We start from the raw sequence: 24,298 nt of genomic DNA on the forward strand, positions 1-24,298 counted from the left end.
AACATCTCATTGTCAGATTTGTTTTGACTTTTTCCTCTTTCTTCAGACTGTCATATTGCCACAATAGCCTACTAAACAGGTTCAGTCCAACCATCAAAATTGAAGATGACCATTATAGTCTATAGCTACTGTCAGTGGTTTATTGATTAAGTATGGCTGCTCACGAGAAAATATTTAAACAACTGTCAAAAAACAAAGATATTGAGTTTACAATAGCAGAAAACCTAAAACTAGATCAGTGACATTTATAAAATCAGACTAAAATTATTAATCAACAACAATGTCTTTATTCAACTAGGCTAATTGATTGATTGATTGATTGATTGATTGATTGATTGATTGATTGATTGATTGATTGATTGATTGATTGATTGATTGATTGATTGATTGATTGATTGATTGATTGATCGATCGCTTCACTTCTGTCATGTGAAATGGGAATTTGGAAGCAAAAACATAAATGCATCAACATCAAGGCTTTTATTTTGTAAGTGACGACCGGTCCCGGAAGTGTTGTCCTGTGTGTCTACTTTAACTTTACCGGAGAACTGAAAACTACCGGAGGAGTTTGCAGAAGTTTCCCCGCTGTTGCTGCTGTGTCGGCGGTCAGAGTGAGTGTGCAGAGATGCTTCCCGGAGTCGTCGCCGTGTTGTTGGTGACTTTACTGAGCCTCACCGAGGGCAAACAGAAAGACTTTTATACTTTCAAAGTGGTGAACAGCAGAGGGAAGTTAGTGTCCCTGGAGAAATACCGGGGCTCGGTAAGTCCATCTCTCAACAGCTGAGAACAACCGTTCACACCGGTCGGTGATGCTTCCACAGAGACTTTAACAACACCCAGCACCGAGTCTGCATGTCGGCCTTCTGCATGAATGAACATTTGCATGGGAATGTTTGATGATTTCTTTACGTCTCCTTCCCCACGTCATGTTTGTGGATGTTACTAACACAGTAGAGCTGCATATCCTGCATGGGATGTCCCATCATGTAGCCCTGCTGGCCTACGTGGCAAGAGGCCTGCAGAGCTGCTGCTGCTGCTGCTGCTGCTTCACACAGTGCTCATTCAAACAAGGTACGGATCAGCAGATCAGACTCACTTGATCTGTATAGCATATATCACCAGAAACTACTGCAGATTTGATTCATATTGTAGGCTACATGCAAAAATCTGTGATTATTTCTTTAATACTTGGGTACCACTTTCTGACAAGGCAGCAGCATTCATACCAGGCTGGATCAATAACTTAATTTATGGTGAATGCATAATTCACTGATGCTTTATAAAGAAATGAAACGACATTGAACTCCTTCCAGCAGACACATCAGTTATGTTAATGCAGAGTTTGACATCTTATCCACTGTTGGAGAGCTGGAGGAAAGGTCAACGGGTTGCTACACTATGTAGCCTCCAAGTTAAATAGTTATATCATAATAAGTCTGAACTCTGAAGTTTTGAATGTAATGAATTAAAGAGATAATGGGTAGCCTAGGGCGGGTATGTCTTATAGAAAATCTATAAACCATGGATAATTAAGTATTTATAAGACATTAATAACATGTTATAATAAGCCTTTTGTTGTATGAATGAGAAAACACTGACACAGACACTCTGGTTGACGGATACAAAAGAAGAAAACCAGATGATAGAAAGAGTGAACTTATGAGCTTCATTTGTCCATATGAAAATCACCTGATAACAAACTTTGGTGCTGTTCACAACCTTTTCTATTTTTACTGTCTAATTAAACAACAAAAAAGGAGAACAACCAGTCATTTCACTCATTAACAAAAGCTGTTGTGGTGAATCACCCAGTGTTTTACTGGTGCTTGATACACATAATAAAATTACAGTAATTCACTGGCTGTAACTTTCAGTGTTCATCACAGTTCACATCAAAAGATAAATAAAGCAGAGCAGAAAAGAGGTAATTTACCTTGATATTTTAGTTCTGTTTAACACGAACACTAACAGACTTTGTTTATGCTGCCTGAATGTCTTATAAACAAAAAAAGATAAACTTTCACTTTTCTTGGAACTGTTAATATCAATAAGAAGAATCTAAAAACATCTCAACCACTGAGTAACTCTCAGAGTTTTGTATTTAGTTTACAGTCTGGCTTCTAGTTAGGTTTTTGTATAATTTACACAATTTATGAATCATTTAATGGAACTGCCTGAATTGCAGTTGCATCATTGTGACACTAGATGTCAGCACTAGATGATGGGATCACCAGGGGTAAATTAAATTAAAGATGCATGTTCTTACTTCTACACAAACTCTCCCCTACTGAAACATGAAGCATGAAGCTGTAGCAGCATCTAGTTATCTGCACTAACATGTTCGATCACTAACATGTTGGATGAAAATATGTGAAAGGCAGTGATTTGATCAGATATGGGACCTCTGATGAAAGCTTTGACGTGTGCCGTTATATGCTGAGTGATCTGTTTAATAGTCAAAACACAAAATGTGTCAAAAATATAGATGATTTATTTTTTAAGCCCATTTTAAATGCAGACACACTAGTTATATCAATCTAAATGAAAAATAGTCGAGTTTTAAATTGCTGGTTGAACAAAACTAGGCATTTGGATTCTTAATTGATTTAAGATCACTTAATAACTTGATTAAAATATCTTGTTTTTTTCCCATCTACAATGGTTAAACTAGCCGTGAAAGAGAAGTATGGCTAAAATGTGTACTCTGAGTGACAAAATGTGGCTTCAGGTGTCCCTGGTGGTGAACGTGGCCAGTGAATGTGGCTTCACTGAGGAGCACTACAAAGACCTGCAGAAACTCCAGCGGGACTTTGGGCCGTATCACTTCAATGTGCTCGCGTTCCCCTGCAACCAGTTTGGGCAGCAGGAGCCCGGCAGCGACAAGGAGATCGACAGCTTCGTGCGCAGAGTCTATGGAGTCTCCTTCCCTCTGTTCAGCAAAATCGCTGTGGTCGGGACTGGAGCCAACAACGTCTATAAGTACCTTGTTGGTAAGCTTGTTTTTACTCTTAAACTGGACACTAGTTCTTCACAAGCTCAACAATGCACATAAAAATATGAAAAATACAAGTGTAGAAATATACAAATTCACAACAGATAAATTAAAAATGTGCAAAATAAAAGGAAGAGGTTTGTTGAGAGTCAATTTGCAAAGTGTTGTAGGATAGCACGTCAAAAAAAAAAAGAATGAAAGAAGATGGGTTTATTTCGAGGTGGTGAGTCCAAATGGAAAACACTGCAGCAGCATTGATTTGAATCAATGTTTTTAAGTCGTCTTTCTTCTCCTTCTTCTCTTTTCTGCAGAGTCCTCTGGGCAGGAGCCTGACTGGAATTTTTGGAAGTATCTCATCGATGTAAACGGCAAAGTGGTGGACGCATGGGGACCAAAGGTTTCTGTCAAAGAAATCCGTCCAAAAATAGCTGAAATGGTGCGGCAGATCATCTTAAAGAAGAAAGAGGAGCTTTAACCTCGCGCGTCGCAAGAGCATTCACCACACAGCCGTCTGCAGTATGAGATTTCAATTCACTGGCACATGAGCCAAAGGGATAAACTGAACACATGTTGCATTGTACAATCTGAGTTAGAATAAACCATTCAATTCAATTCAAGTAGTTAAAGCAAATTATATTTGCTGTCTGAAAGCACTGATGAAACACCACTATGTTTTTAAAGGTCCCATATTTTATGTTTCTCAGGCCTCTCTCTGCAGCTCTTTAAACAATAGGTCGGTGTCAGCCAATCAGAAGAGAGGAGGCTGTGAGCATCTCTCTCATCTGATTGGCTGACTATTTTCTGAGTGATGTCATAAAAATGTAGTAGATATCAGCTGAACAAATCAAATCTTTCTGCGGTTGGATGGAGGGTCCAAGTGGGCGAGGCTTTGGGCATGGCTGAGATTGGGAACAGCTTTGTTGTGACATCACAAAGTCACAGGAAGTCCTGACGGCTGGTTTTAAGGCTCAGGTTCTGAATACAGGCTGTGTGCATTTCTCTGCTGACTGAGGCTTTGATACTTTCACAGTATTAACATAGAATCTAGAGCTGCTTTATAATCACACTACACGTGCACATCTACAGTTACACAATATGGGACCTTTAAAGTCAATGTCAAGTTTTGTATTAGGCGACAGGCGTGAGACATTTGAGGCTGCCGTTAAGCCAAAGAGTTTGTGTTTCCCCATTTATTTGTCATGTGGATTGTGTGTTTGGCTTTTTTTTTATCCATTCTGATTTGTGGAATAAAAGTTTACTGTGATAAAGTTTATGCTACAATGCTGTTTCCTTTCCTTTAGTAATGTCGATCTGTGAAGGATAGCTATATTGATTGATTTCATTTTATTGTGAGGACTGATGCATATCTAAAAACCTTAGGGATTGTGCAAGTTCCCATTTTTGCCAGGCAGACAAACATAACAATACAACAACATAAACAGCAGAGCTTTCTTGTTGCAATAGTATTTACTTGTTCAAGGTTGAGCAACAAAACTAAATTGTACATTTCAATGAGATGTTATTTAATTTTTGTGTGTTTTTTTTTCCGATACTTGGCTTTTTGTCAATGCAAGTCTTACAAATAGTTAATAAGTAATGGCAGCATTCTTCTAGGTTTATGATACAGCAAGGATGACTAAGTGGCAATCCCAGTAGGCAGGTAGTAATAACCACAATCAGGTAAATCAATTTTATTTTTATTAAACATATTTCCAGAGCTATATAGATTATATAAATGGTAGCAATCTGAGAGCTGCAGTCTGTTTTCACAACATCTTAGTTTTCATAAAGAAGAGGTCTGAGTATAAAGGTATAAAACAGAGTGAATTAATATGTGTTTTATTCAGGAAAAGACCACACACACCCCTTGCCCTATTAATCATACATATTTGTTCAAACAACTCATATTTGTCGCTGTCACTTCACTAAAGCTCAGTAAAAACAAGTTGGCTGGTCAATCACACCATCATTACATGTCTGGCGCATTGCCAATCTGTGATCATGTCTTCCTCTGGTAGGTAGGCTACACCTGTACTCGATTACTTCACTGGTTGCATACAACGTCTTTTATCTACGAGCTTTCATGTGTTCTTCATCCACAGTGCAGGGTTCTGCAAAAGATGACAGACACACAGCAGGTTTCTCAATGTCAGGAATGACTAACAGCACACTGTACTACTGCTTTGTTAAATAAATAAAAAATCTTAACAAAGGTATCAATCAATCAATCAATCAATCAATCAATCAAATATATACATCTAAAATGAGGAGGTAAATCTAGCTTTAGGTTAGACTAGCTATGGATAGCTCCCAGCAGCCTTTCACATGATAGAATAGTTGTAGTAGTTTCAACTTTACTATGACATAATTCTTCTTTTCTTCTCGTCTTAATTCTTAACAGTAGTCATTCAGCTGCTGACAGAAGCTACAAAACTAATGACTTACATTGGCACGTTCCCTGACCGACTGCCAGCCAGCCATCAGTTGAGCAAACATATTTGATGGTTTCAGTTGATGCATATCCAGATTCACAACTGAACTGTATCACATCTCCCAGTGGATATACAGATTTTTTGGTTTCTTCTGTAACGTGGGCATGAGGTACATCTGGCAGCGTGGAACATGCTAAAAGACAGCAACAAAGAAAGACAACATCAGCCATCATGAGCTGTTTTAGAGAATTAACTATAAATGCTGTAGGCTCATGGAAACAAATGTTGAAGAAGGACCACTTGAACTGAAATCATTAAAGTAGAATCACTATCCTTACATTGCACTTTTTACACCGCTATACCCTCTCATCGCAGGAAGATGCAGCGGTTCGGTCTACTCAAGGTTTGGATCTTATAGGGAAAGTCATTGTGATGGTACCAGCAAAGGGAGGAGGAGACCTATATAGTGGCTGGCGAAATAACAGATTGCCTGCTTCACCTATTGGCATCACGCCATTGGTGGCTCCGTTCTTGGTTCAAGTTGCATGCTGAACAAAGTAGCACTGATCTCCTTCCTGAAGTTAGACTCCTCATCAAGCTCTTCCTGGGGGAAGCTGAGGTCTTCCTAGCCTACAGTACAGTACATGGCATATAAAATGTATAATCCCTACAATCTTGGACCCCTTGAAGTCCCTTCCCAACTCAAAAGGACACCCAAAAACAAGTTGTCATTCAGTCACTGGTGACAAATTGGGACAGAAAAACATTGCACTCACTGAAGCATTTTCCCTGACTGATGGTCAGCCAGCCGTTACTTGTGCACATGTATTTGGAGGGTTGAACTGATGAATATCCAGGTTCACAACTGAAGTCTATCACGTCTCCTTCTTTGTACTTGACATTGGCATGAGGAACATCTGGAAGCTTTGAACATGCTAGAAGACAAACATTATCTTAGACAAAAACTATTCTAAAGATAACTGCACAGTACTCTGACACACAATCTTCACATCAATTAGCTAAACCATATTGCATGTTTAAATGGCCAGGGGGTACATTTGTAACATAAAAATAATTACTGGTAAATGAATTAAGAAAACAAACAAACGTAGGCTACTTTTAAACAAATGACTAATCTGTTCACAAACATGAGTGGTACAATATTCAATACTGATCCCCATTGTAGTGTGCCACACCTGCCTGCACTGATGTGAATATAATTTTTGAATGTTTAGGTTGGTTGTTTTAAATATGAGCATTTATCATGGGCTGTCTTGTAACTAAAAACAATACTGTCTGTTTATAAATGAATAAAAACTTGAGGAAGAAACAGCAGATTATTCTAAGTCATTAAAGAATTAAACGACTTAATACCCATGAGCCAATGATTAGCTTCTGTTGTGGCTTTGATTTCCATGTAATAATGAAATTGTAATTTTATCTAATACCACACAGATGCCAGATATTATATGCATCTCCATATCTAGAAATAAAAAGAAGAACTTACCGTGTTCTTGTGGCACAGAAATTTCTGCGTTGCCCCACAGGTGGAAAAACAAAAGGAGAAAAGACAAGTTCATGCTGACAGTTGAGGGGTAAAATCCAGTGTATTTGTACTGATGATCACTCATCTCCTCCGGGATCACAGGGACACTAACATGAACTTTTTGCACCACTTTAAACTTCAGAATTTCTCTACTGACATTCAATTTACACACTGTGTATATTTGTTCCATATTATAACGTGTTCTCAGCCAGATCATTTCAAGTTTGTTGTTTTTTTCTTATTGGCATTGAAACTCAAACTCACCGTAGCCTAACTAATTGCTGCCTACATTATGTTCATGCCTACATTTTTATGATTGAAGGAGCAAGACATGTCCGACTTTGACTTTTAGATTTGTTTATGTGAACTAAAGATGTTGATACACCTTTCTGGGTCGTTGCAATCTACTTTAACCCCAGGCACAGTGCCCATGCTTAAACGACACAAAGAAATAGACACATTTTGACAGTTTCCACTGTGTGCGAACAAGATCCTTCATTTCAGTTCGTACCTTCACAGACAGGAATGACACCATCCCAACCTCTTTCCACGCAATTGCGGATATTTCTGCGACTGACCATGCGATAACTGAAGCAAGGACAATGTAGAGAATGAATAATAGAAATGTCTTATGAAGAGAAGCCAAATTGAAACTGCACATATTTTTATGTTCAATAAACTGCAGGGATATGGTATAAGGTGAAAAAGCACAGAAATAAACAGTGGTGGCCAAAATTATTAGAACAGCTGACAGATCTGAAAATACCTGAACTTTTTTCCTTCCAAAACATGATTTTATTTCATAATGTTCATGAAATGATTGCTAGTCTGAGCGCAGTCAGATGAAGTGAGTCCCACTGTTTTTATCCGCTTTTAACTTCAATATTTGATATGTAGCAATTACAGTAGCACATTTCTCTGGCATAGTGTCGATATATTTCCTGAGAACTTCAACTCTAATATGTAAATGACCTAAATCTTCTTATGATGGCTCTATTCTATGGTTTATAGAGCATAATGATGATTAATGGCCAATACAATAAAAACAAATGAAACCTCTTAAATATGCCGAGTGTTCTATTTGGGAAGTTTGGGACATCACTAAGAAAAAATAAACTGCATTGATCTATGTTTATATTAGGGCTGTCAGAGTTAACGCGTTAATCGCGATTAGATTAATTAAAAAAATTAACGCGATTAATTTTTTTAATCGCGGTTAATCGCGGCCAATTTTGTCCTCTGTCTGCTGGACTGGAGGACTGGAGTGTGGGACCTCCAGTCCAGTAGGTGGCGGTAAGGCACCTTCAAGTTGGTTGCTACACAAATATACACAGTCTAACATAATATATCCACAGCTCCATTGATTTTTGGCTTTGTTGTAAACAAATGCACATGGCCATGTATTGATTTTTTGACGGCTTCTGTTGTCAACAAATGCACATGGCTAGGCAGAGGCGTAGCAAAGTAAAGGGCAATTTCCACTGGATGCAATTCGTTTCAATTCTGTGTGAGTTTCATGCATCATGTGTTATGATTAGGTAGGCCTACTAGGTCTGGTCTAAAAGTTGTTTGTCTAGAGACCTATAACACTTTGGAGTGTTGAAAGTCCAAAGCGCCATATATAATATTTTGAATAGAGATTAATCGCGAGTTAACTATGGAAAAAATGCGATTAATCGCGATTAGAAAAATTAATCGTTTGACAGCCCTAGTTTATATATATTTCCATACCCTTCGTGACAGGTGTATATAACCCGTGACCCAAAGACATAATCTTCACCGAGGTCCAGAGCGAAATCTGCATTTGGTGCATCGCCAGGGTGACCACATGATTTAGCTTAAGACATATGAATGAGAGAAAACATTAGAGAATATATTATAGTAACATACATACATTGACCTAAACTGCAGTATTGGAACAAATACTTTTTCCCATAATGATAATAATACGTTGTATTGCAGAATACTGAAACAAAATTTTAATTTCCAAATGCTAAAATTGATAACTTACGTGTGCATTTACTGCCTACGGGATACCATCGACCACCTGCCAGACATTGCAGTTTGAAGAAGCCAGAGTAACCAGCTCTACAGCCCACTCTCACTTCATCTCCAGCAGGGTAGTCGCGCTTCAGGCCAACTGTGTTAAAATTGCCATCATTCAGCTCCTGATCCTCCAAAAAGGCCTCACGTGTACAAACTGTGAGATAGCACACAAAATAAATAGGAACTTGCTGTTATATCCAATTATTCAGTTGATTAAATTATAAAAATAACTTGAAATACTTGGTCTTACCGTCACTTTTCACAAAAGGGAGAGTATGTGTAGCCGATGTCGATCTGGCCCTCTGCGTTGTGTTCCTCACGGCCTGCCCTAGGTGGGGTTCGATCCCACGACCTCCCGCACCGGAGGCGACGATGCTAACCTCTTCGCCAAGAGGTTGACAACCACTTGGCGGGTTGGTTAGCACGTCTTTTATGGGTGGAGTGAGTGCACATCCGCTACACTCACCCCCGCTGAACTCACTCCACCCAGGGCATCCGGGTCACGGCACCACTGTAGCCGATGTCGATCTGGCCCACTGCGTTGTGTTCCTCACGGCCTGCCCTAGGTGGGGTTCGATCCCACGACCTCCCGCACCGGAGGCGACGATGCTAACCTCTTCGCCAAGAGGTTGACAACCACTTGGCGGGTTGGTTAGCACGTCTTTTATGGGTGGAGTGAGTGCACATCCGCTACATATGCAGCCACAGAAATAGGACACAACCTCGGGTTATTATGTCCATTGCGTCTTCACTGCCCTGAACTGCCAAACAGAAGAATAAACTGGAGACTGAAACACTGTTATACACAGGTGGAGCTGTGGACTGACAGGCAACAGGAGATTGCTCAATGGTTTACGCAAGTCTCTTCCATGCAGTCTCCAAATATAACCTTAGACTGACTGGGAACAGAATGGGAACAGACAAGGAAGCGACTGCAAACAAAACCTTATAAAAAAAAATGTGCTCGATTCCCATAAAAGTTTTGTTTTCTTTCCTGGCAATCATTTGTGTCAATCAATTAAGCAAACAAGATGCACTGAATTTCAATGAGTCAGCTCAGACTCTGCTCAAAAAAATAAGCAGAGCACTTTACAGATGCTTCAAAAACAACATGCTCACCTGCAAAGAATACCACTGAAGTCATTCTACAATAGTGTTGCTTGGTTTAGATTACGTGCACCTCATGCAGCCACCGTGTCATCCAACAGAGGATCCAACGGTGGACCCATAGCCATCCATCCACACTGCCCTAGGATGGACCCTGCAAGGTGCAGAAAGGCCAGAGCAAACCTCAGTGCAACAGTGTCTTTTCACCTCATTCACCAGTCCAGTCCAGATGATCTCATGTCGAGAGGTTGTGGCAACTTGTTGTCTTAACTTCCGAAATGAAGAAATGGTCGTCTGGTCTCGTGAGGACCAGGAGTCCACTAGTATGCAACCTCCCTATGGGTTCCCAGGGACAATTAGGACTAGGAGCACCCAAGCTCAACAGTTCCACACATTCAGTCATGGATCATCTTAGGGCCACAGAGAAGCGACTCAAGAAGGAACCAGAGGGAGCAGTTATCTACCGGGCTGAGATCAGCAAACTCATCAAGGCTGGTACGTTGAGAAGCTTCAGTCTAAGGAAGCAGAACAGTCTGCAGAAGCGCCAACTTGTGTGCCACAACAACAAACCATGCTTGGTCTTCAATTAGTCATTTCTGCACCAAAATGTCTCCCTGAATGAGCAAGTCTTACCTGGGCCTACGCAGGGTCCGTCACTCTCCTGGATTTTTAATCTTCTAGAAACTAACCGGGTATCATTCCCCAATAGCGTCTAAAAGTCTTGTTTCTCCCCTAGGCAGTATTCTTCTATACTAGGTTTAAAACACAGCAAGGATCCCAGTAGGTAGTAATAACCACAATCAGGTAAATCAAGTTTATTTTTATTAAACACATTTCCACTCAGGAACTATATAGATTACATAAATGGTAGAAAGCTGAGAGCTGCAGCTTAGTTTTCATAAAGAAGAACTCTAAAGGTATAAAACAGAGTGATTGAACACGTGTTTTATTCAGGAAAAGACCACACACACCCCTTGCCCTGTTAATCATGTACATATTTGTTCAAACAACTCATTTTTGTCACTTTCAGTTCACTAAAGCTCTTTAAACGCAGTTTGGCAGGTCAATCACACCATCATGACATATCTGGCGCATTGCCACTCTGCCATCATGTCTTCTTCCTCTGAGACACGAGAATTCGACTGGTCCACCATGGGTTTGATACAACTTCTTTTCGTAAGAATATCTGAACTGAATATTACGAGCGGCCGTGAGTTCTTCATCCACAGTGCAGGGTTCTGCAAAAGATGACAGACACACAGCAGTTTCTGGATGTCATGACTGTACAGAACACTGTATATTGCTTAGTCTCAGTTAGAAAAAAATCTTAACAATGAAAACAATCAATCAAATATATACATCTAAAATTAGGAGGTAAATCTAGCTTTAGGTTAGACTAACTATGGATTGCTCCAAGGAGCCTTTCACGTGATAGACTACATGTGTCTGTCCCTATGTGTTGATTTTTGTTGCCTTATTAATATTATTATTATTTAGTGCAACTTACTGAGGCATCTCATCTCTCCAGTCCACTCTCCATTTTTGCATGTTTTGAAGGCGCGACCCTCCATAGTGTAGAGATTAAGGCAGGAGTATTCAACCCATTCATTGTGCCTGTAATCAGTTTTTGCAATAGTTGTGATGTCTCCACCTTGAAGAGGAGGTGGTCTCCCACATCCCGACCCTGGAGAACCTAAAAGAGTTCACAGAACATGGTCAGTGACAGAGTACAAGGCTGGGTGTTAGTATGTTGCAGTCATTTCATTTTCACAGATTTTTGACTTAAATCTCCTGCAGTTCAAGTATACTGTAGACCTAAAATACTTTACTATGACATAATTCTTCTTTTTTTCTCGTCTTAATTCTTAACAGTCATTCAGCTGCTGACAAAAGCTATAAAACTAATAACTTACGTTGGCACGTTCCCTGACCAACTACCAGCCAGCCATCACTTGAGCATAAATAATGGATGGTTTCATTTGATGCATATCCAGATTCACAATTGAAATGTATCACATCTCCCACTTGGTAGTCAGATTTTTTGGTCTCTTCTGAAACGTGGGCATGAGGTACATCTGGCAGCGTGGAACATGCTAAAAGACAACAACATAGCAACACAGAAAGAGAACATCAGACATCATGAGCTATTTTAGAGAATTATTCTGTTTTGATATGTCAAGAAAAACATTTGCTCTTAGGCCTAGATGCTGTAGCTACATGGAAACAAATACTGAAGTAGGCCACTTGAACTGAAAACTTCAGCCTGTTGTAATAACGCCATCATTAAAGTAGAATCCCAGAATCCCTTTAATTACAGAAGTACTCCTGACCCTCACCACATGTTCAAATTCTCCAGCAACTTTATAGCTGAGGCAGGTGCCCACGAGGTGCTCTTGTGGAGAAGTTGTGACCTGCACATTCACCACGCTATGAAATAATCATGTATAATATGTAACATTACAGTAGGCTACACAAAGCAAATACTCGAAATCACTCCGCCCAGCAGCCACGTCTGGTATGTAGTTCTGGCTACGCATTTGCCTCGAAAACAACTCTGTTGCGTAATGTCACGTGATTATTTCATAGTGTGGTGAATGTACAGGTCACAACTTGTCCACAAGAGCGTTTTGTAGTTGTTGGACTGTCTTTTTTATAGTATAGTTCCATGAGGGACAGGGGACCTGTACTGTTCACTTCCATTGTTTTCACTGAGCAGCTTGTGTCTCTGCCCCGCCGATCTCAAAACAACATGCACTTACAATTAAAAGTTATTAACTTACCGCTATGACTATAGGGATTATGGCAATGGGCGAATTTTCCAAAATGTTGAACCATCCCTTTAAGGTTTGGACCTCATAGGGAAAGTCATTGTGAGAATACCAGCAGAGGGGGGAGGAGGAGACCCAGTGCATGGCGAAACAACTGGTTGCCTGCCTCACTTTTTGGCATCAAGCCATTGGCTGCAGCATGTTGAACAAAGTAGCACTGATGTCCTTCCTGAAGTTAGACTCCTCATCAAGCTCTTCCCGGGGGAAACTGAGGTCTTCCTAGCCTACATGGCATATATAAACCTACAACCTACAATCTTGGACCCTTGAAGTCCTTTTCAAACTCAAAAGGACACCCAAAAACAAGTTGTCATTCAGTCACTGGTGAAAAACCAGAAAAAGATCAAACTCACAGAAGCATTTTCCCTGACTGAGCGTCAGCCAGCCGTTACTTGTGCACATGTATTTGGAGGGTTGAGCAGATGAATATCCAGATTCACAAGTGAAGTTTATCACGTCTCCTTCTTTGTACTCGACATTGGCATGAGGAACATCTGGAAGCTTTGAACATACTAGGAGACAAAAAAAAAAATATATATATATATATATATATATATATATATATATATATATATATATATATATATATACAGTATATATATATATATATATATATATATATATATATATATATATATATATATATATATATATATATATATATATATTTTTTTTTTTTTTTTTTTTTTTTTAAGGAGAAACAGGTGTAGATTAATTAACCCTTTGTAACACAAAAAATACAGGTAAATTAATTAAGAAAACAAACAAATGCACTGATAGACCTGAGTTCAGACTGCAATACTTTTTAAATGACTGTATCATTTGGTGTTGGTGGTACAATTTCAATATTGAACCCCATTAAAATAAGAAACAGCATTCAATATAGAATTACAGAGAAAATTTGATTTACTATTGAGAAGTATTCAGCGTGGTAAAGGTCCTTTTATAGTACTCATGAGCCAATGTGATTAATGAAATTGTAATATTATTTAATACCACACAGATGTCAGATATTTACATGCATCTCTACTGTATATCTAGAAAAAAAAACTTACCATGTTGTGACACAGAAATCTCTGCGTTGCTCCACAGGTGGAGAAACAAAAGGAGAAAAGACAAGTTCATGTTGACAGTTGTTGAGAGCTGAAATCCAGTGTATTTGTACTGATCATTAATCTCCTCTGGGATCACTGACATTTGAAACTTGGACTTTCCGAGAGATTCCAGGGTCACATGCTGCATTGCAACAAACAACACATGAACTGTTTGCAATTCAATTCAATTCAATTCAATTTATTTTTAAAATGGGACAATGCGAGTTCATGGACGAAAACAATCGTAAGCACGCCGGATTGTAGCCACAGGCTAATTTACATCCGCTGTCCCATACATAGATGTTCCCTGGTACAAAACAAAATTACAATAAATAAAAACAAAAGCATGTTATAAAATAGCAGCAGTCAGTTTACAGTACAATAGAATAAATAATACAGATTCAGATAGTACAAAAGTGCAACCGTGTCATGATAAAGTGCTTACAATCATCAAAGTGCATAGAAGGTCCTGGGAGTAATATCTAGTTGAGCTGTGTTACAATGATAGGTCTAAGGGTATAATTTAATCACTTTCACTGCTATGAATAACTAACGGTTATATAATAATAATGTAAGTAATAATACTATTAAATATATATGCATACACATTCACATATATACACACACACACACACACACACGCATATATATATATATACATACGTACATATATACATATACATCCATACACACATATACATATCGACCTATAACTAGTGATGGCATTATTCATATTGCTATTTTGTCTATGTTAGTTATTATAATAATAGTAATAATAATAATAATAGTAACACACAACACTTCAGAATCTCTGTTGTGGAGCCAGAGGAGTTGGATTTTTAATTAAATTACCCATTTCATGTCCTACTACTATTACTGTACTTCTAAAATCTATTACATTATTACATAATGTGGCGTTACAAGGTCCATGGTCTAAAATTTCCCTGTGTTTTATCTGAAGTATTGATCCATTTCAAGATTTATTTGTGGTTCTGAGAACCAAAAACCATCTCAGTGTAGGTTTCAGCTTCTCTCTGGAGCTCTGGTATCAGGTCAGTGTCAGCCAATCAGAAGAGAGGAGACTCTGAGCCTCTCTTCTGATTGGCTGATGTTCCTCTGAGTGATCCAATAAAAACATCAAATATCAGGTAAAACAGTCAAAGAAACCATATTCTGCCACAATAACCAATCAGGTAAATCAAGTTTATTTTTATAAAACACATTTCCACTCAGGAACTTTACAGTTAACATAAATGGTAGCAAGCTGAGAGCTGCAGTCTGTTTTCACAACAGCTTAGTTTTCATAAAGAAGAACTCTAAGTATAAAGGTATAAAACAGTGATTGAACACATGTTTCATTCAGGAAAAGACCACACACACCCCTTGCCCTGTTAATCATCAATCACTCATATTTTCAGTTCACTCAAACTCGTCAAAGCAGTTTGGCAGGTCAATCACACTATCATTACACGTTTGGCGCATTGCCACTGGGCCATGATGTATTTTTCCTCTGGTACACCTGAACTCGATTTCCTCACCATGGGTTACAGACAACTTATCTCTGTCAGAATATCTGAACTGAATATCATGAGCCTTCAGGAGTCTTTTTTCCACAGTGCAGGGTTCTGCAAAAGATGACAGACACACAGAAGTTTCTTAATGTCATGTGTACAGCACAGTGTTGCTAAGTCTCAAAAAAATCTTAACAATGAAAACAATCAATCAAATATATACATCTAAAATTAGGAGGTAAATCTAGCTAAAGCTATGGATTGCTCCAAGGAGCCTCTCACATGATAAACTACATGTGTCTGTCCCTGTGTTGATTTTTGTTGCCTTATTAATATTATAGGAGCCACACACGTTTATTTGATTAGTAACACACTTGATTTGAATGGATTTTTAGTTTTTTTGCAATCTCATTTTCCACTTTTTACGCACACGTTTACCACATGTGGACAAAAATGTCCACGGACAAAACACCATAAAAATAGTATACCTTCATATTTATTTCCAGATTTTTTTGCATATATCTTCTAGTCTACTTCTCCTCTGTTGATCCATACCAAATATTCAATTAATTTCAGACTTTTAACCCCTTAAATGCCAGTATATAGGGTCCTATGAAAAAAATGGCTAAAAACGCACACAAAAAGGGGGCTATTTTCAAAATACTGAATGCAAAATGGATTTGTTGGGTGGGGATTTTTTTGAAAACAATCAATCAAATATAGGCTATACATCTAAAATTAGGAGGTAAATCTAGCTAAAGCTATGGATTGCTCCAAGGAGCCTTTCACATGATAAACTACATGTGTCTGACCCTGTGTTGATTTTTGTTGCCTTATTAATATTATTATTATTATTATCATTATTATTTTGTGCAACTTACTGAGGCATCTCATCTCTCCAGTCCACTCCCCATTTTTGCATGTTTTGAAGGTGTCACCCTCCATAGTGTAGAGATGAAGGCAGGAGTATGCAACCCAGTCATTGTGTCTGTACTCATTTTGTGAAGTCGTCGTGATGTATCCATCTTGAAGAGCAGGTGGCCTCCCACACCCCGACCCTGGAGGAGCTAAAAGTGTTACAGAACATGGTCAGTGACAGAGTACAAGGCTGGGTGTTATTATGTTGCAGTCATTTCATTTTCACAGATTTTTGACTTCAGTCTCCTGCAGTTCAAGAATACTGTAGACCTAGAATAAAGTAACATGAAATGACAACATTTCAACTTTACTATGACATAATTCTTCTTTTCTTCTCGTCTTAATTCTTAACAGTAGGCATTCAGCTGCTGACAAAAGCTATAAAACTTACGTTGGCACGTTTCCTGACCAACTACCAGCCAGCCATCACTTGAGCATACATATTTGATGGTTTCAGTTGATGCATATCCAGATTCACAATTGAAATGTATCACATCTCCCACTTGGTAGTCAGATTTTTTGGTCTCTTCTGAAACGTGGGCATGAGGTACATCTGGCAGCATGGAACATGCTAAAAGACAACAACATAGCAACAAAGAAAGACAACATCAGACATCATGAGCTGTTTTAGAGAATTACCCTGTGTTGCTATACAGTAGAAATAAAAACATTTGCTCTTAGATACATAGGCCTACATGCTGTAGCTTCATGGAAATGTCTCTGGAATATAGTTCTGGCTATGCATTTGCCTCGAAAACAACTCTGTTGCATAATGTTACGTGATTATGTCATAGTGTGGTGAATGTACAGGTCACAACTTGTCCACGAGAGCGTTTTGGAGTTGTTGGATTGTCTTTTTTTATGAGTTTGATGAGGGACAGGGGACCTACTGTTCACCTCCATTGAGTTCCATTGGGTGTCTCTGCCCAGCGGATCTCAAAACAACATGCACCTACAATTAAAAGTAATTAACTTACCCTTATGACTATAGGGATTATGGCAATGGGCGAATTTGCCAAAATGTTCAACTATTCCTTTAACTCTTTCGCGACCATTGACGAGTAAACTCGTCACAGCCTGCCGAACGTTCACGACCATTGACGAGCAAACTCGTCAAAACCGTTTTTTTACAGATTACGATAATAGACACTCTGAGGTACCCTGTGTGTGAATATGGTAGTCCTCTGATATGTAAAACTGTTTTAAACTAAAACCAAAACATAATGTTTTTTATAAACTGTGTGATCTTGGTTTTGTTTGAGTAATCGTTCTCCTTGAACGCTGCTGTGGGGACAGCGTGCAGCGCTGTGCGGCTGTCGGCTACAGTGTTGCAACTTTCTCGCTGAATCTGGCGACTTTCCAAACCCTCTTTTGACAAAAGCGACCGACGACAAATCTGGCGACTTTTTCCGGTGCTGTTTACAAACGTTTCTGGTTTGGAGACTGTCATGTGTCGATGTTATAAAGAAGGAGGAATCCAAACCGTCGAGTTGTTACTGAGCTGGTTTATTAACTGGCTTCGTTGCTACAGCTAACTGCATACCACAGGTACGTACAAAACAACGTCCTCACGTACACGCCACGTCGTGACGTCACTACGGCAACCTGTATGTTTTATCACAACATCTCCCCTTTTTTTCAAAAGTTTAAACTCAACGATTAAACCAGATGTACATAACATCAATTAAAGATAAACATGAATAAAACAGTCTCACTCTAGGACTTTGGGGTAGACTGCCCGCCGTCCGCAGCAACGTGGGGTTTATTCTGCCCCCGATAGTTGCTGTTCCTATGATGTGTGTGTGAACAGTTTTCAGAACAGTCTCTGGGTGGTCAATGCATTACATCAACATTACTTTTTGTGACTTCAACACTTATGTAATTCGAATTCCTATTTATCCTGTCAATTATCCGATATTACTCAAACATAACACCCTGTACATGGAACATAACTTTAACCAAGGAACATGTAATGTTATTTTCCCCATATCTATCTCACCCCACAGAATTACTCAGGAAAACAGGAAACAGTGTGAAGGTGAGTGTCATTAAGTGTTCAAGTGTCTCTATATCTGAGAGGTACTCTGACCTCACGACCTCTGGATGTCACCTGAACAGCCCCGTGTGGGGATGACTGAGGTGGTGAACGCATCACAGGTGGATCTTTCAGTCTCTGAACAGAAGCAGGGTCTCTGTAGCTGGGTCTAGCCACAGAAGGAGGGCTGCTGGGCAGCTGCAGCGGAGGTCCCTCAGGCTGCAGCTGCTGCTGGTCTCGAGGGTCAGCAGGCTCCGGGACTGCCTGCAGATGTCTTCTATTGCGTCGCAGCACTGCACCGTTGTCTGTCTTCACAATGTAAGACCGGGGCTCAGTGCTCTTGCCAATGACTTTAGCAGACATTCTCCACCCCTTTTCTCCATCCAGTTTCACTCTGACGGCCTGCCCAGATTGAAGTTCAGGAAGTGGCAGGGCAGAGTGTCGGCGGTCATAGAAGAACTGGTAGGCCGATTTAGCCTGAGCATCCTTTTGCTGGATTTGCTGTCTGTTCACAGGAGTAGCATGTAGTTTGTCTTCCAGCATAGGAAGTGTGGTCCTGATGTGTCTTCCAGTCATAAGCAAAGCTGGGCTCTCCCCAGTAGCAGCACTAGGGGTGGCTCTGTAGCACATCAGAGCAAGATATGGATCAGGCTGCTTTAAGATGTGCTTAGCAGTCTGCACAGCTCGCTCTACAGCACCATTTGCCTGGGGGTAATGAGGGCTGGTGGTTGTGTGCGCAAACCCGTAGCTTTGGCAGAAGTCTTGAAACTCACCCGAGGTGAATTGTGTAGCATTGTCGCTCACCAGTTCCAGCGGGATCCCCCATCTTGCAAACATGCCTTTGAGCCTGGTAATGACCTGGTGGCTGGATGTTGAAGACAGGTGAGCAATTTCAATGTCTCTAGAGTAGTAGTCAGTCACAATGAGATAATTCTGTCTCTCTAACTCACACAAATCAGCAGCAATGCGCTGCCAGGGGCCCCCTGGTAAAGGTGTGGTGAGAAGCGGCTCACGTCTTTGAGTGGGTTTGTTCTCAATGCAGAACTTACATGTTGACACTGTCTTTGTGATCTCTGCACTGATCCGAGGCCACCATACTGACATTCTGGCTCGAACACGACACCTTGTCAGACCTTGGTGTCCCTCATGTAGCTGTTTGAGCACTTCTGATCTAAGTGCGGCAGGGATAACCAGTCTATCTTGATACAACACCAGTCCATCGGTCTCAGAGAGGTGAGCTCTGGCAGAATAATATCCATGCAGGGATGGAAGCAGCGATGTCTTTGGTGGCCATCTGTTCCTAATGAACTGCACTATCCTTTGCAGCTCTTCATCCTGTTGTGTGGCTGAGCGGATTTTGTCAAGTTTTTGTGATGAGACAGGTGCATTTTCCACCACTGACTCCACATATGCTTGTACTTCCTGGTCTGTGTGTTCATCACCAATGTCAGTCAGTGGGCTCCTGGAAAGAGCATCGGCTACGACGAGGTGCTTCCCCGCAGGGGCGGAGTGGCCATCGGGAGGACCGGGAGATTTCCCGGTCGGCCGGCGGCCAATAAACCCAAGTGAGCCGGCCCGCAAGCTGCTCTGCGTGGCCGTGTGGTGATCATGAGTTAAAAGTAACTATATTCACAAGTCCCCAGGATAATCTCCAAGCTCTACCTCTATACAAAATTAAAAGTCCACCCTTTATTTATACCCCTTCATGTCTCTCTACCTCTCACTCATGGTTGCGATAGTGAATCAGACTCTCATCAATCCAGCCTACTAAATGATTTTTGTTTAGCCTCCTATCTTTATATAATTATTTTTACTTCAATGTTACAAAACCTCCATGACCACAAAATATAAAATAACCAGCAATTTAATTAGTTTGTTTGTTCTTAAAGTAATGTAGAATGGTGCAAAGCCTCATGGGAAATGCATCAGCCTGTCACTGTGAAAGTTATCATTAAACTAGCGGCTGCGGCTAAAAACAGAACGACTCACGGAAGCTACCCAGCAAACCTGATCAGTCCTGCCCGTGTGTTACGTTATCTATAAGTTATATTAATTTAACAAGACAACACAGTCCGTGCTTTACTGTAAGTGGGCCAGTGCGCGTCGGTACGCGGACCGCGGTACCGTTACGAGCCGGAACCTCTCACATCACAGCAGCAGCTGCTCTGTCTTCTCCACGGGCACCGAAGCATGTTGGTGAGTAGGACAAGACCCGAAACGAAACCGTGGTGTTTGCAGCGCGCTGTCAGTAAAATCCATTTGTAGAGTAGTTGAGAAGGGGGAAATAAAGGAGTAAACATGACTGGATGTAATGTTATGGTCAGCAGTGTTAAGTAGGCTAAATCTGCTTGGGAGGCACTAATTGCAGCTCTTTCACATTCTGTATTTCTGTAATTTCTTTTCTTTTTTTTTTTTTAGCTAGATAAAAGTAACAATGTGTTAAAATCATGGATGTATTGGTTAAAATGCACCAGAATATGGGAAATGGTGTAGCCTTTACAAAAAAATTTCTGGGGGAGGACCCCCAGACCCCCAATTAAGTTGTTTCACCCACATTTTTTTTTTTTTTTGCTTCTGGCACTCATATATTTTGCCATATGGAATGACACATAGCGGTGAGCGGTACAGAAATATGTAAATGGTGTGTGTGTGTGTGTGTGGGGGGGGGGGGGGGGGGTTGGGCCGATGGTGGGCCGGTGCGGTCAGAATTTTCCCGGTAGATTTTGGTGCCCCACTCCGCCCCTGCTTCCCCGGGACGTGCTCAGCCACCGCATTGAACCTCAGAAGGCGCATTAGGAGTCTTTGGCATCTTGGAGGGACTTTGTCCAAATCGTATGTGTTAATGAGGGGCACAAGCGGTTTGTGGTCTGTTTGTAGACGGAAGCATTCCATGCCTTGCACATAGCGAGCGAAACGTTCACATGCCCACACTCCTGCAAGACACTCCTTTTCAATTTGGGAGTATCTCTTCTCTGCATCTGATACCGTGCGGGAGCAGATTTGCCACTGGCTTTAACTCACTGTGTTCCTGTTTTTTCTGCCACTGTCCCTCGTTGCTGCTCCTTCTTCCATGGAACTGCCGCCTCCCCTGTCTCATGGCGTCCACTGCACACTCCGAGCGCAGGCTCACATTCTGCTGCTTTATTTGTTGGCTCTGGCGCGCTATTTGGATAGCCCTTTCAAGGGAGAGTTCAGGCTCTAGCTGCAACTTCTGTGATACATCGTTGTCAGATATGCCAATAACAATTCTGTCTCTGATTTGCTCATCTTTAGTCCGCCCAAACTCACAGTACTGTGCCAGTTCATACAAACTCCTCACAAAAGCCTCGACCGACTCACCGGGCTTTTGCGCTCTCTTGTGAAAACATGCTCTTTCATGGATCACATTTCTCTTCGGCACAAAATGGTCGGAGAATTTGGCTATCACCGTGTCGTAGTCCAACTCCGGTCTGCCTCTTTCCACCTCGCCGTCGTCGTCGTCGTCCTCCTCGGCGTCATCGTACACAAAAGAATCATAAATCGCCTCCGCATCTCTCCCCATGGCGTAGAGAAGCGTGTTCACTTGGACTTCCCCGCTATCTCTGTCCAACTTCGACGCCACCCGAAAGCGGTCGAAACGGCGGCGCCACATTGGCCACTCCGCCGGGCGAGTGAAGTCAAAAGATTCCGGAGGTCCGAGCTTCGCCATACTTTACTTCTTGAGCGTGAAGCCGGCCACTTCTGACACCATGTCATGTGTCGATGTTATAAAGAAGGAGGAATCCAAACCGTTGAGTTGTTACTGAGCTGGTTTATTAACTGGCTTCGTTGCTACAGCTAACTGCATACCACAGGTACGTACAAAACAACGTCCTCACGTACACGCCACGTCGTGACGTCACTACGGCAACCTGTATGTTTTATCACAACAGAGACTCGGATCTGAAAGCCGGTTATCTCTGCTGTTTTCACGGTGCAGCGGAGCGGGCGCTGAGCAGCGGGGGCTGAGCAGCGGGTGCTGTGACCGGCCGCCCCCGCCACAGAGCACTCATCGCCGGCCAGTCACACAGCAGTGTCACGGAGCTGCTGCGCTGCGGCCAGAGACCCACACCGCTGCACCGCTGCTCTCCACGCTGCCACACCCCCCAGATTTGCCTACAAATATATTTATTTAGCCGTAGAAATGATTTGGGAGACATGCCACACTGCAGAGTAGCGGTAAAATGAGCAGATTGCCACTTGACACAAAAGTGCGTTTTTCTCTGAAACTAGAGCGGGAGCTCCGTTTTTGGAGAAACCCAGCTCTCTTCTCCTCCTTCGTACTCACGAACGCAACGGCAGAAAAACTCGCCGTTTTTTCGAGAAGCACGTTGTAAAGTCACTCTTCAACCAAGTGAAGACCGTTTGTTTCTAGGTGACGTACATAGTTCGGTTCGACGTGAGATAAAAGGTAAACAAATAGCCAAAAACATGTGGTCCTGAGCGGATGTGCTGAAGAATTAGTGTGGTCGCGAAAGAGTTAAGGTTTGGACCTCATAGGAAAAGTCATTGTGATGGCGAAACAACAGATTGCCTGCCTCACTGCATGTTGAACAAAGTAGCACTGATGTCCTTCCTGAAGTTAGACTCCTCATCAAGCTCTTCCTGGGGGAAACTGAGGTCTTCCAGCCTACATGGTATATGTAAACCCTACAATCTTGGACCCCTTGAAGTCCTTTCCCAACTCAAAAGGACACCCAAAAACAAGTTGTCATTCATTCACTGGTGAAAAAACAGAAAAAGATCAAACTCACAGAAGCATTTTCCCTGACTGAGCGTCAGCCAGCCGTTACTTGTGCACATGAATTTGGAGGGTTGAGGGGATGAACATCCAGATTCACAAGCGAAGTTGATCACGTCTCCATCGTTGTACTCGACATTGACATGAGGAACATCTGGAAGCTTTGAACATACTAGGAGACAAAAAGAAGGAACTAAACTGATAAATAATTCTAAAGACAACCTTTCCTGTCTTTTTCCTGACAGACAATCTTCTTACATAAGTAAGTTAGTTAGTTAAACCATCCTACATGTTTAAATGTACAAACATGTAATATAAATGAATCTAAAAAAAAGTCCTCATGTGTAAACTCAAGAGAGCATGAAGTCATTGAAACAGTGTAAGCTTATATGGGTTCTTATAGTGTCAGTTAAAATAAATATTTGGATTGACGTGTTTTTATTTTGTTTTTGTTTTTTAAGGAGAAACAGATGTAGTTTTAATTTATAAAAAAAAAATACAGGTAAATTAATAAAGAAATACACTGACAGACCTGAGTTCAGACTGCAATGCTTTTTTTTTTTAAATGACTGTATCATTTAATCTGTTCACAAACATTTGTGGTACAATTTTTAATGTTGACCCAGATTAAAATAAGAAACAGCAGATTATTCTAGTCAATATAGAATTACAGAGTAAATGTGATTCCTATTGAGTGATTGACTGACACATTCAGCGTGGTAAAGGTCCTTTTATAGCAGCCTACTCATAAGGCAATGTTTAACTTCTGCTGTGGTTGTGATTAATGAAATTGTAATATTATCTAATACCAGACAGATGTCAGATATTTACAGTACATGCAGCATCTCTATATCTAGAAAAATACTTACCGTGTTGTGACATAGAAATCTCTGCGTTGCTCCACAGGTGGAGAAACAAAAGGAGAAAAGACAAGTTCATGTTGACAGTTGTTGAGAGCTGAAATCCAGTGTATTTGTACTGATCACTCGTCCCCTCCGGGATCACTGACATTTGAAACTTGGACCTTTCG

General features: G+C 40.8%; 3 protein-coding genes across 6 annotated transcripts; 1 reads left to right on the forward strand and 2 right to left on the reverse strand.

Annotated features, from left to right (window-relative positions):
• Positions 1-555: 555 nt before the first annotated feature.
• gpx7 (glutathione peroxidase 7) lies at positions 556-4,203 on the forward strand. The gene is made up of 3 exons (XM_083969953.1): positions 556-760; positions 2,729-2,990; positions 3,304-4,203. The coding sequence occupies exons 1-3, from the start codon at positions 626-628 to the stop codon at positions 3,465-3,467; spliced, it is 561 nt and encodes a 186-aa protein (XP_083826079.1). The 5' UTR covers positions 556-625; the 3' UTR covers positions 3,468-4,203.
• Positions 4,204-4,673: 470 nt separating this feature from the next.
• On the reverse strand, positions 4,674-9,288 carry LOC310984962 (C4b-binding protein alpha chain-like). Its single transcript, XM_083970345.1, has 8 exons — positions 9,267-9,288; positions 8,982-9,170; positions 8,702-8,807; positions 7,482-7,558; positions 6,932-6,955; positions 6,201-6,359; positions 5,438-5,617; positions 4,674-5,103 (listed from the first exon to the last, which is right to left on the reverse strand). Coding segments are annotated over exons 4-8 (435 nt in total). The 5' UTR covers positions 7,552-7,558; positions 8,702-8,807; positions 8,982-9,170; positions 9,267-9,288; the 3' UTR covers positions 4,674-5,101.
• Positions 9,289-9,729: 441 nt separating this feature from the next.
• LOC310984949 (complement factor H-related protein 2-like) lies at positions 9,730-24,283 on the reverse strand. 4 transcript variants are annotated; one of them, XR_014595338.1, is made up of 6 exons: positions 14,007-14,198; positions 13,305-13,463; positions 12,037-12,216; positions 11,631-11,816; positions 10,136-11,361; positions 9,757-9,777 (listed from the first exon to the last, which is right to left on the reverse strand). XR_014595338.1 is itself a non-coding variant. In XM_083970332.1 (5 exons), exons 1-5 carry the CDS (start codon positions 24,277-24,279, stop codon positions 11,168-11,170), a joined length of 861 nt encoding a protein of 286 aa, XP_083826458.1. In that variant the 5' UTR covers positions 24,280-24,281; the 3' UTR covers positions 11,054-11,167. The 4 variants fall into 4 exon arrangements, 2 of the variants coding, with proteins under 2 accessions (XP_083826458.1, XP_083826457.1); XR_014595337.1 differs by lacking the exons at positions 12,037-12,216; positions 13,305-13,463; positions 14,007-14,198 and adding exons at positions 16,866-17,045; positions 24,138-24,273 and having other exon boundaries at positions 9,730-9,777; XM_083970332.1 differs by lacking the exons at positions 9,757-9,777; positions 12,037-12,216; positions 13,305-13,463; positions 14,007-14,198 and adding exons at positions 16,866-17,045; positions 23,282-23,440; positions 24,138-24,281 and having other exon boundaries at positions 11,054-11,361.
• Between the last annotated feature and the right edge of the window lie 15 nt (positions 24,284-24,298).

This window comes from Trachurus trachurus (genome assembly GCF_905171665.1).
Source record: "Trachurus trachurus genome assembly, chromosome: 4".
NCBI classification, from domain to species: Eukaryota; Metazoa; Chordata; class Actinopteri; order Carangiformes; family Carangidae; genus Trachurus; species Trachurus trachurus.

Excerpts from the sequence above, each read along its gene's own strand:
- gpx7 (XM_083969953.1), top strand. The coding sequence starts at position 626 with ATGCTTCCCGGAGTCGTCGCCGTGTTGTTGGTGACTTTACTGAGCCTC. Across the intron at positions 761-2,728 it reads TGGAGAAATACCGGGGCTCG|GTGTCCCTGGTGGTGAACGT; the intron begins GTAAGTCCATCT and ends ATGTGGCTTCAG. Across the intron at positions 2,991-3,303 it reads CGTCTATAAGTACCTTGTTG|AGTCCTCTGGGCAGGAGCCT; the intron begins GTAAGCTTGTTT and ends TCTTTTCTGCAG.
- LOC310984962 (XM_083970345.1), bottom strand. The coding sequence starts at position 7,551 with ATGGTCAGTCGCAGAAATATCCGCAATTGCGTGGAAAGAGGTTGGGAT. Across the intron at positions 6,956-7,481 it reads TGTCATTCCTGTCTGTGAAG|AAATTTCTGTGCCACAAGAA; the intron begins GTACGAACTGAA and ends GGGGCAACGCAG. Across the intron at positions 5,618-6,200 it reads CAGTCAGGGAAAATGCTTCA|CATGTTCCACGCTGCCAGAT; the intron begins GTGAGTGCAATG and ends GCTGTCTTTTAG.
- LOC310984949 (XM_083970331.1), bottom strand. The coding sequence starts at position 24,279 with ATGTCAGTGATCCCGGAGGGGACGAGTGATCAGTACAAATACACTGGA. Across the intron at positions 17,046-23,281 it reads CAGTCAGGGAAAATGCTTCT|CATGTTCCATGCTGCCAGAT; the intron begins GTGAGTTTGATC and ends GTTGTCTTTTAG. Across the intron at positions 15,671-16,437 it reads TGGAGAGATGAGATGCCTCA|AACCCTGCACTGTGGAAAAA; the intron begins GTAAGTTGCACA and ends CATCTTTTGCAG.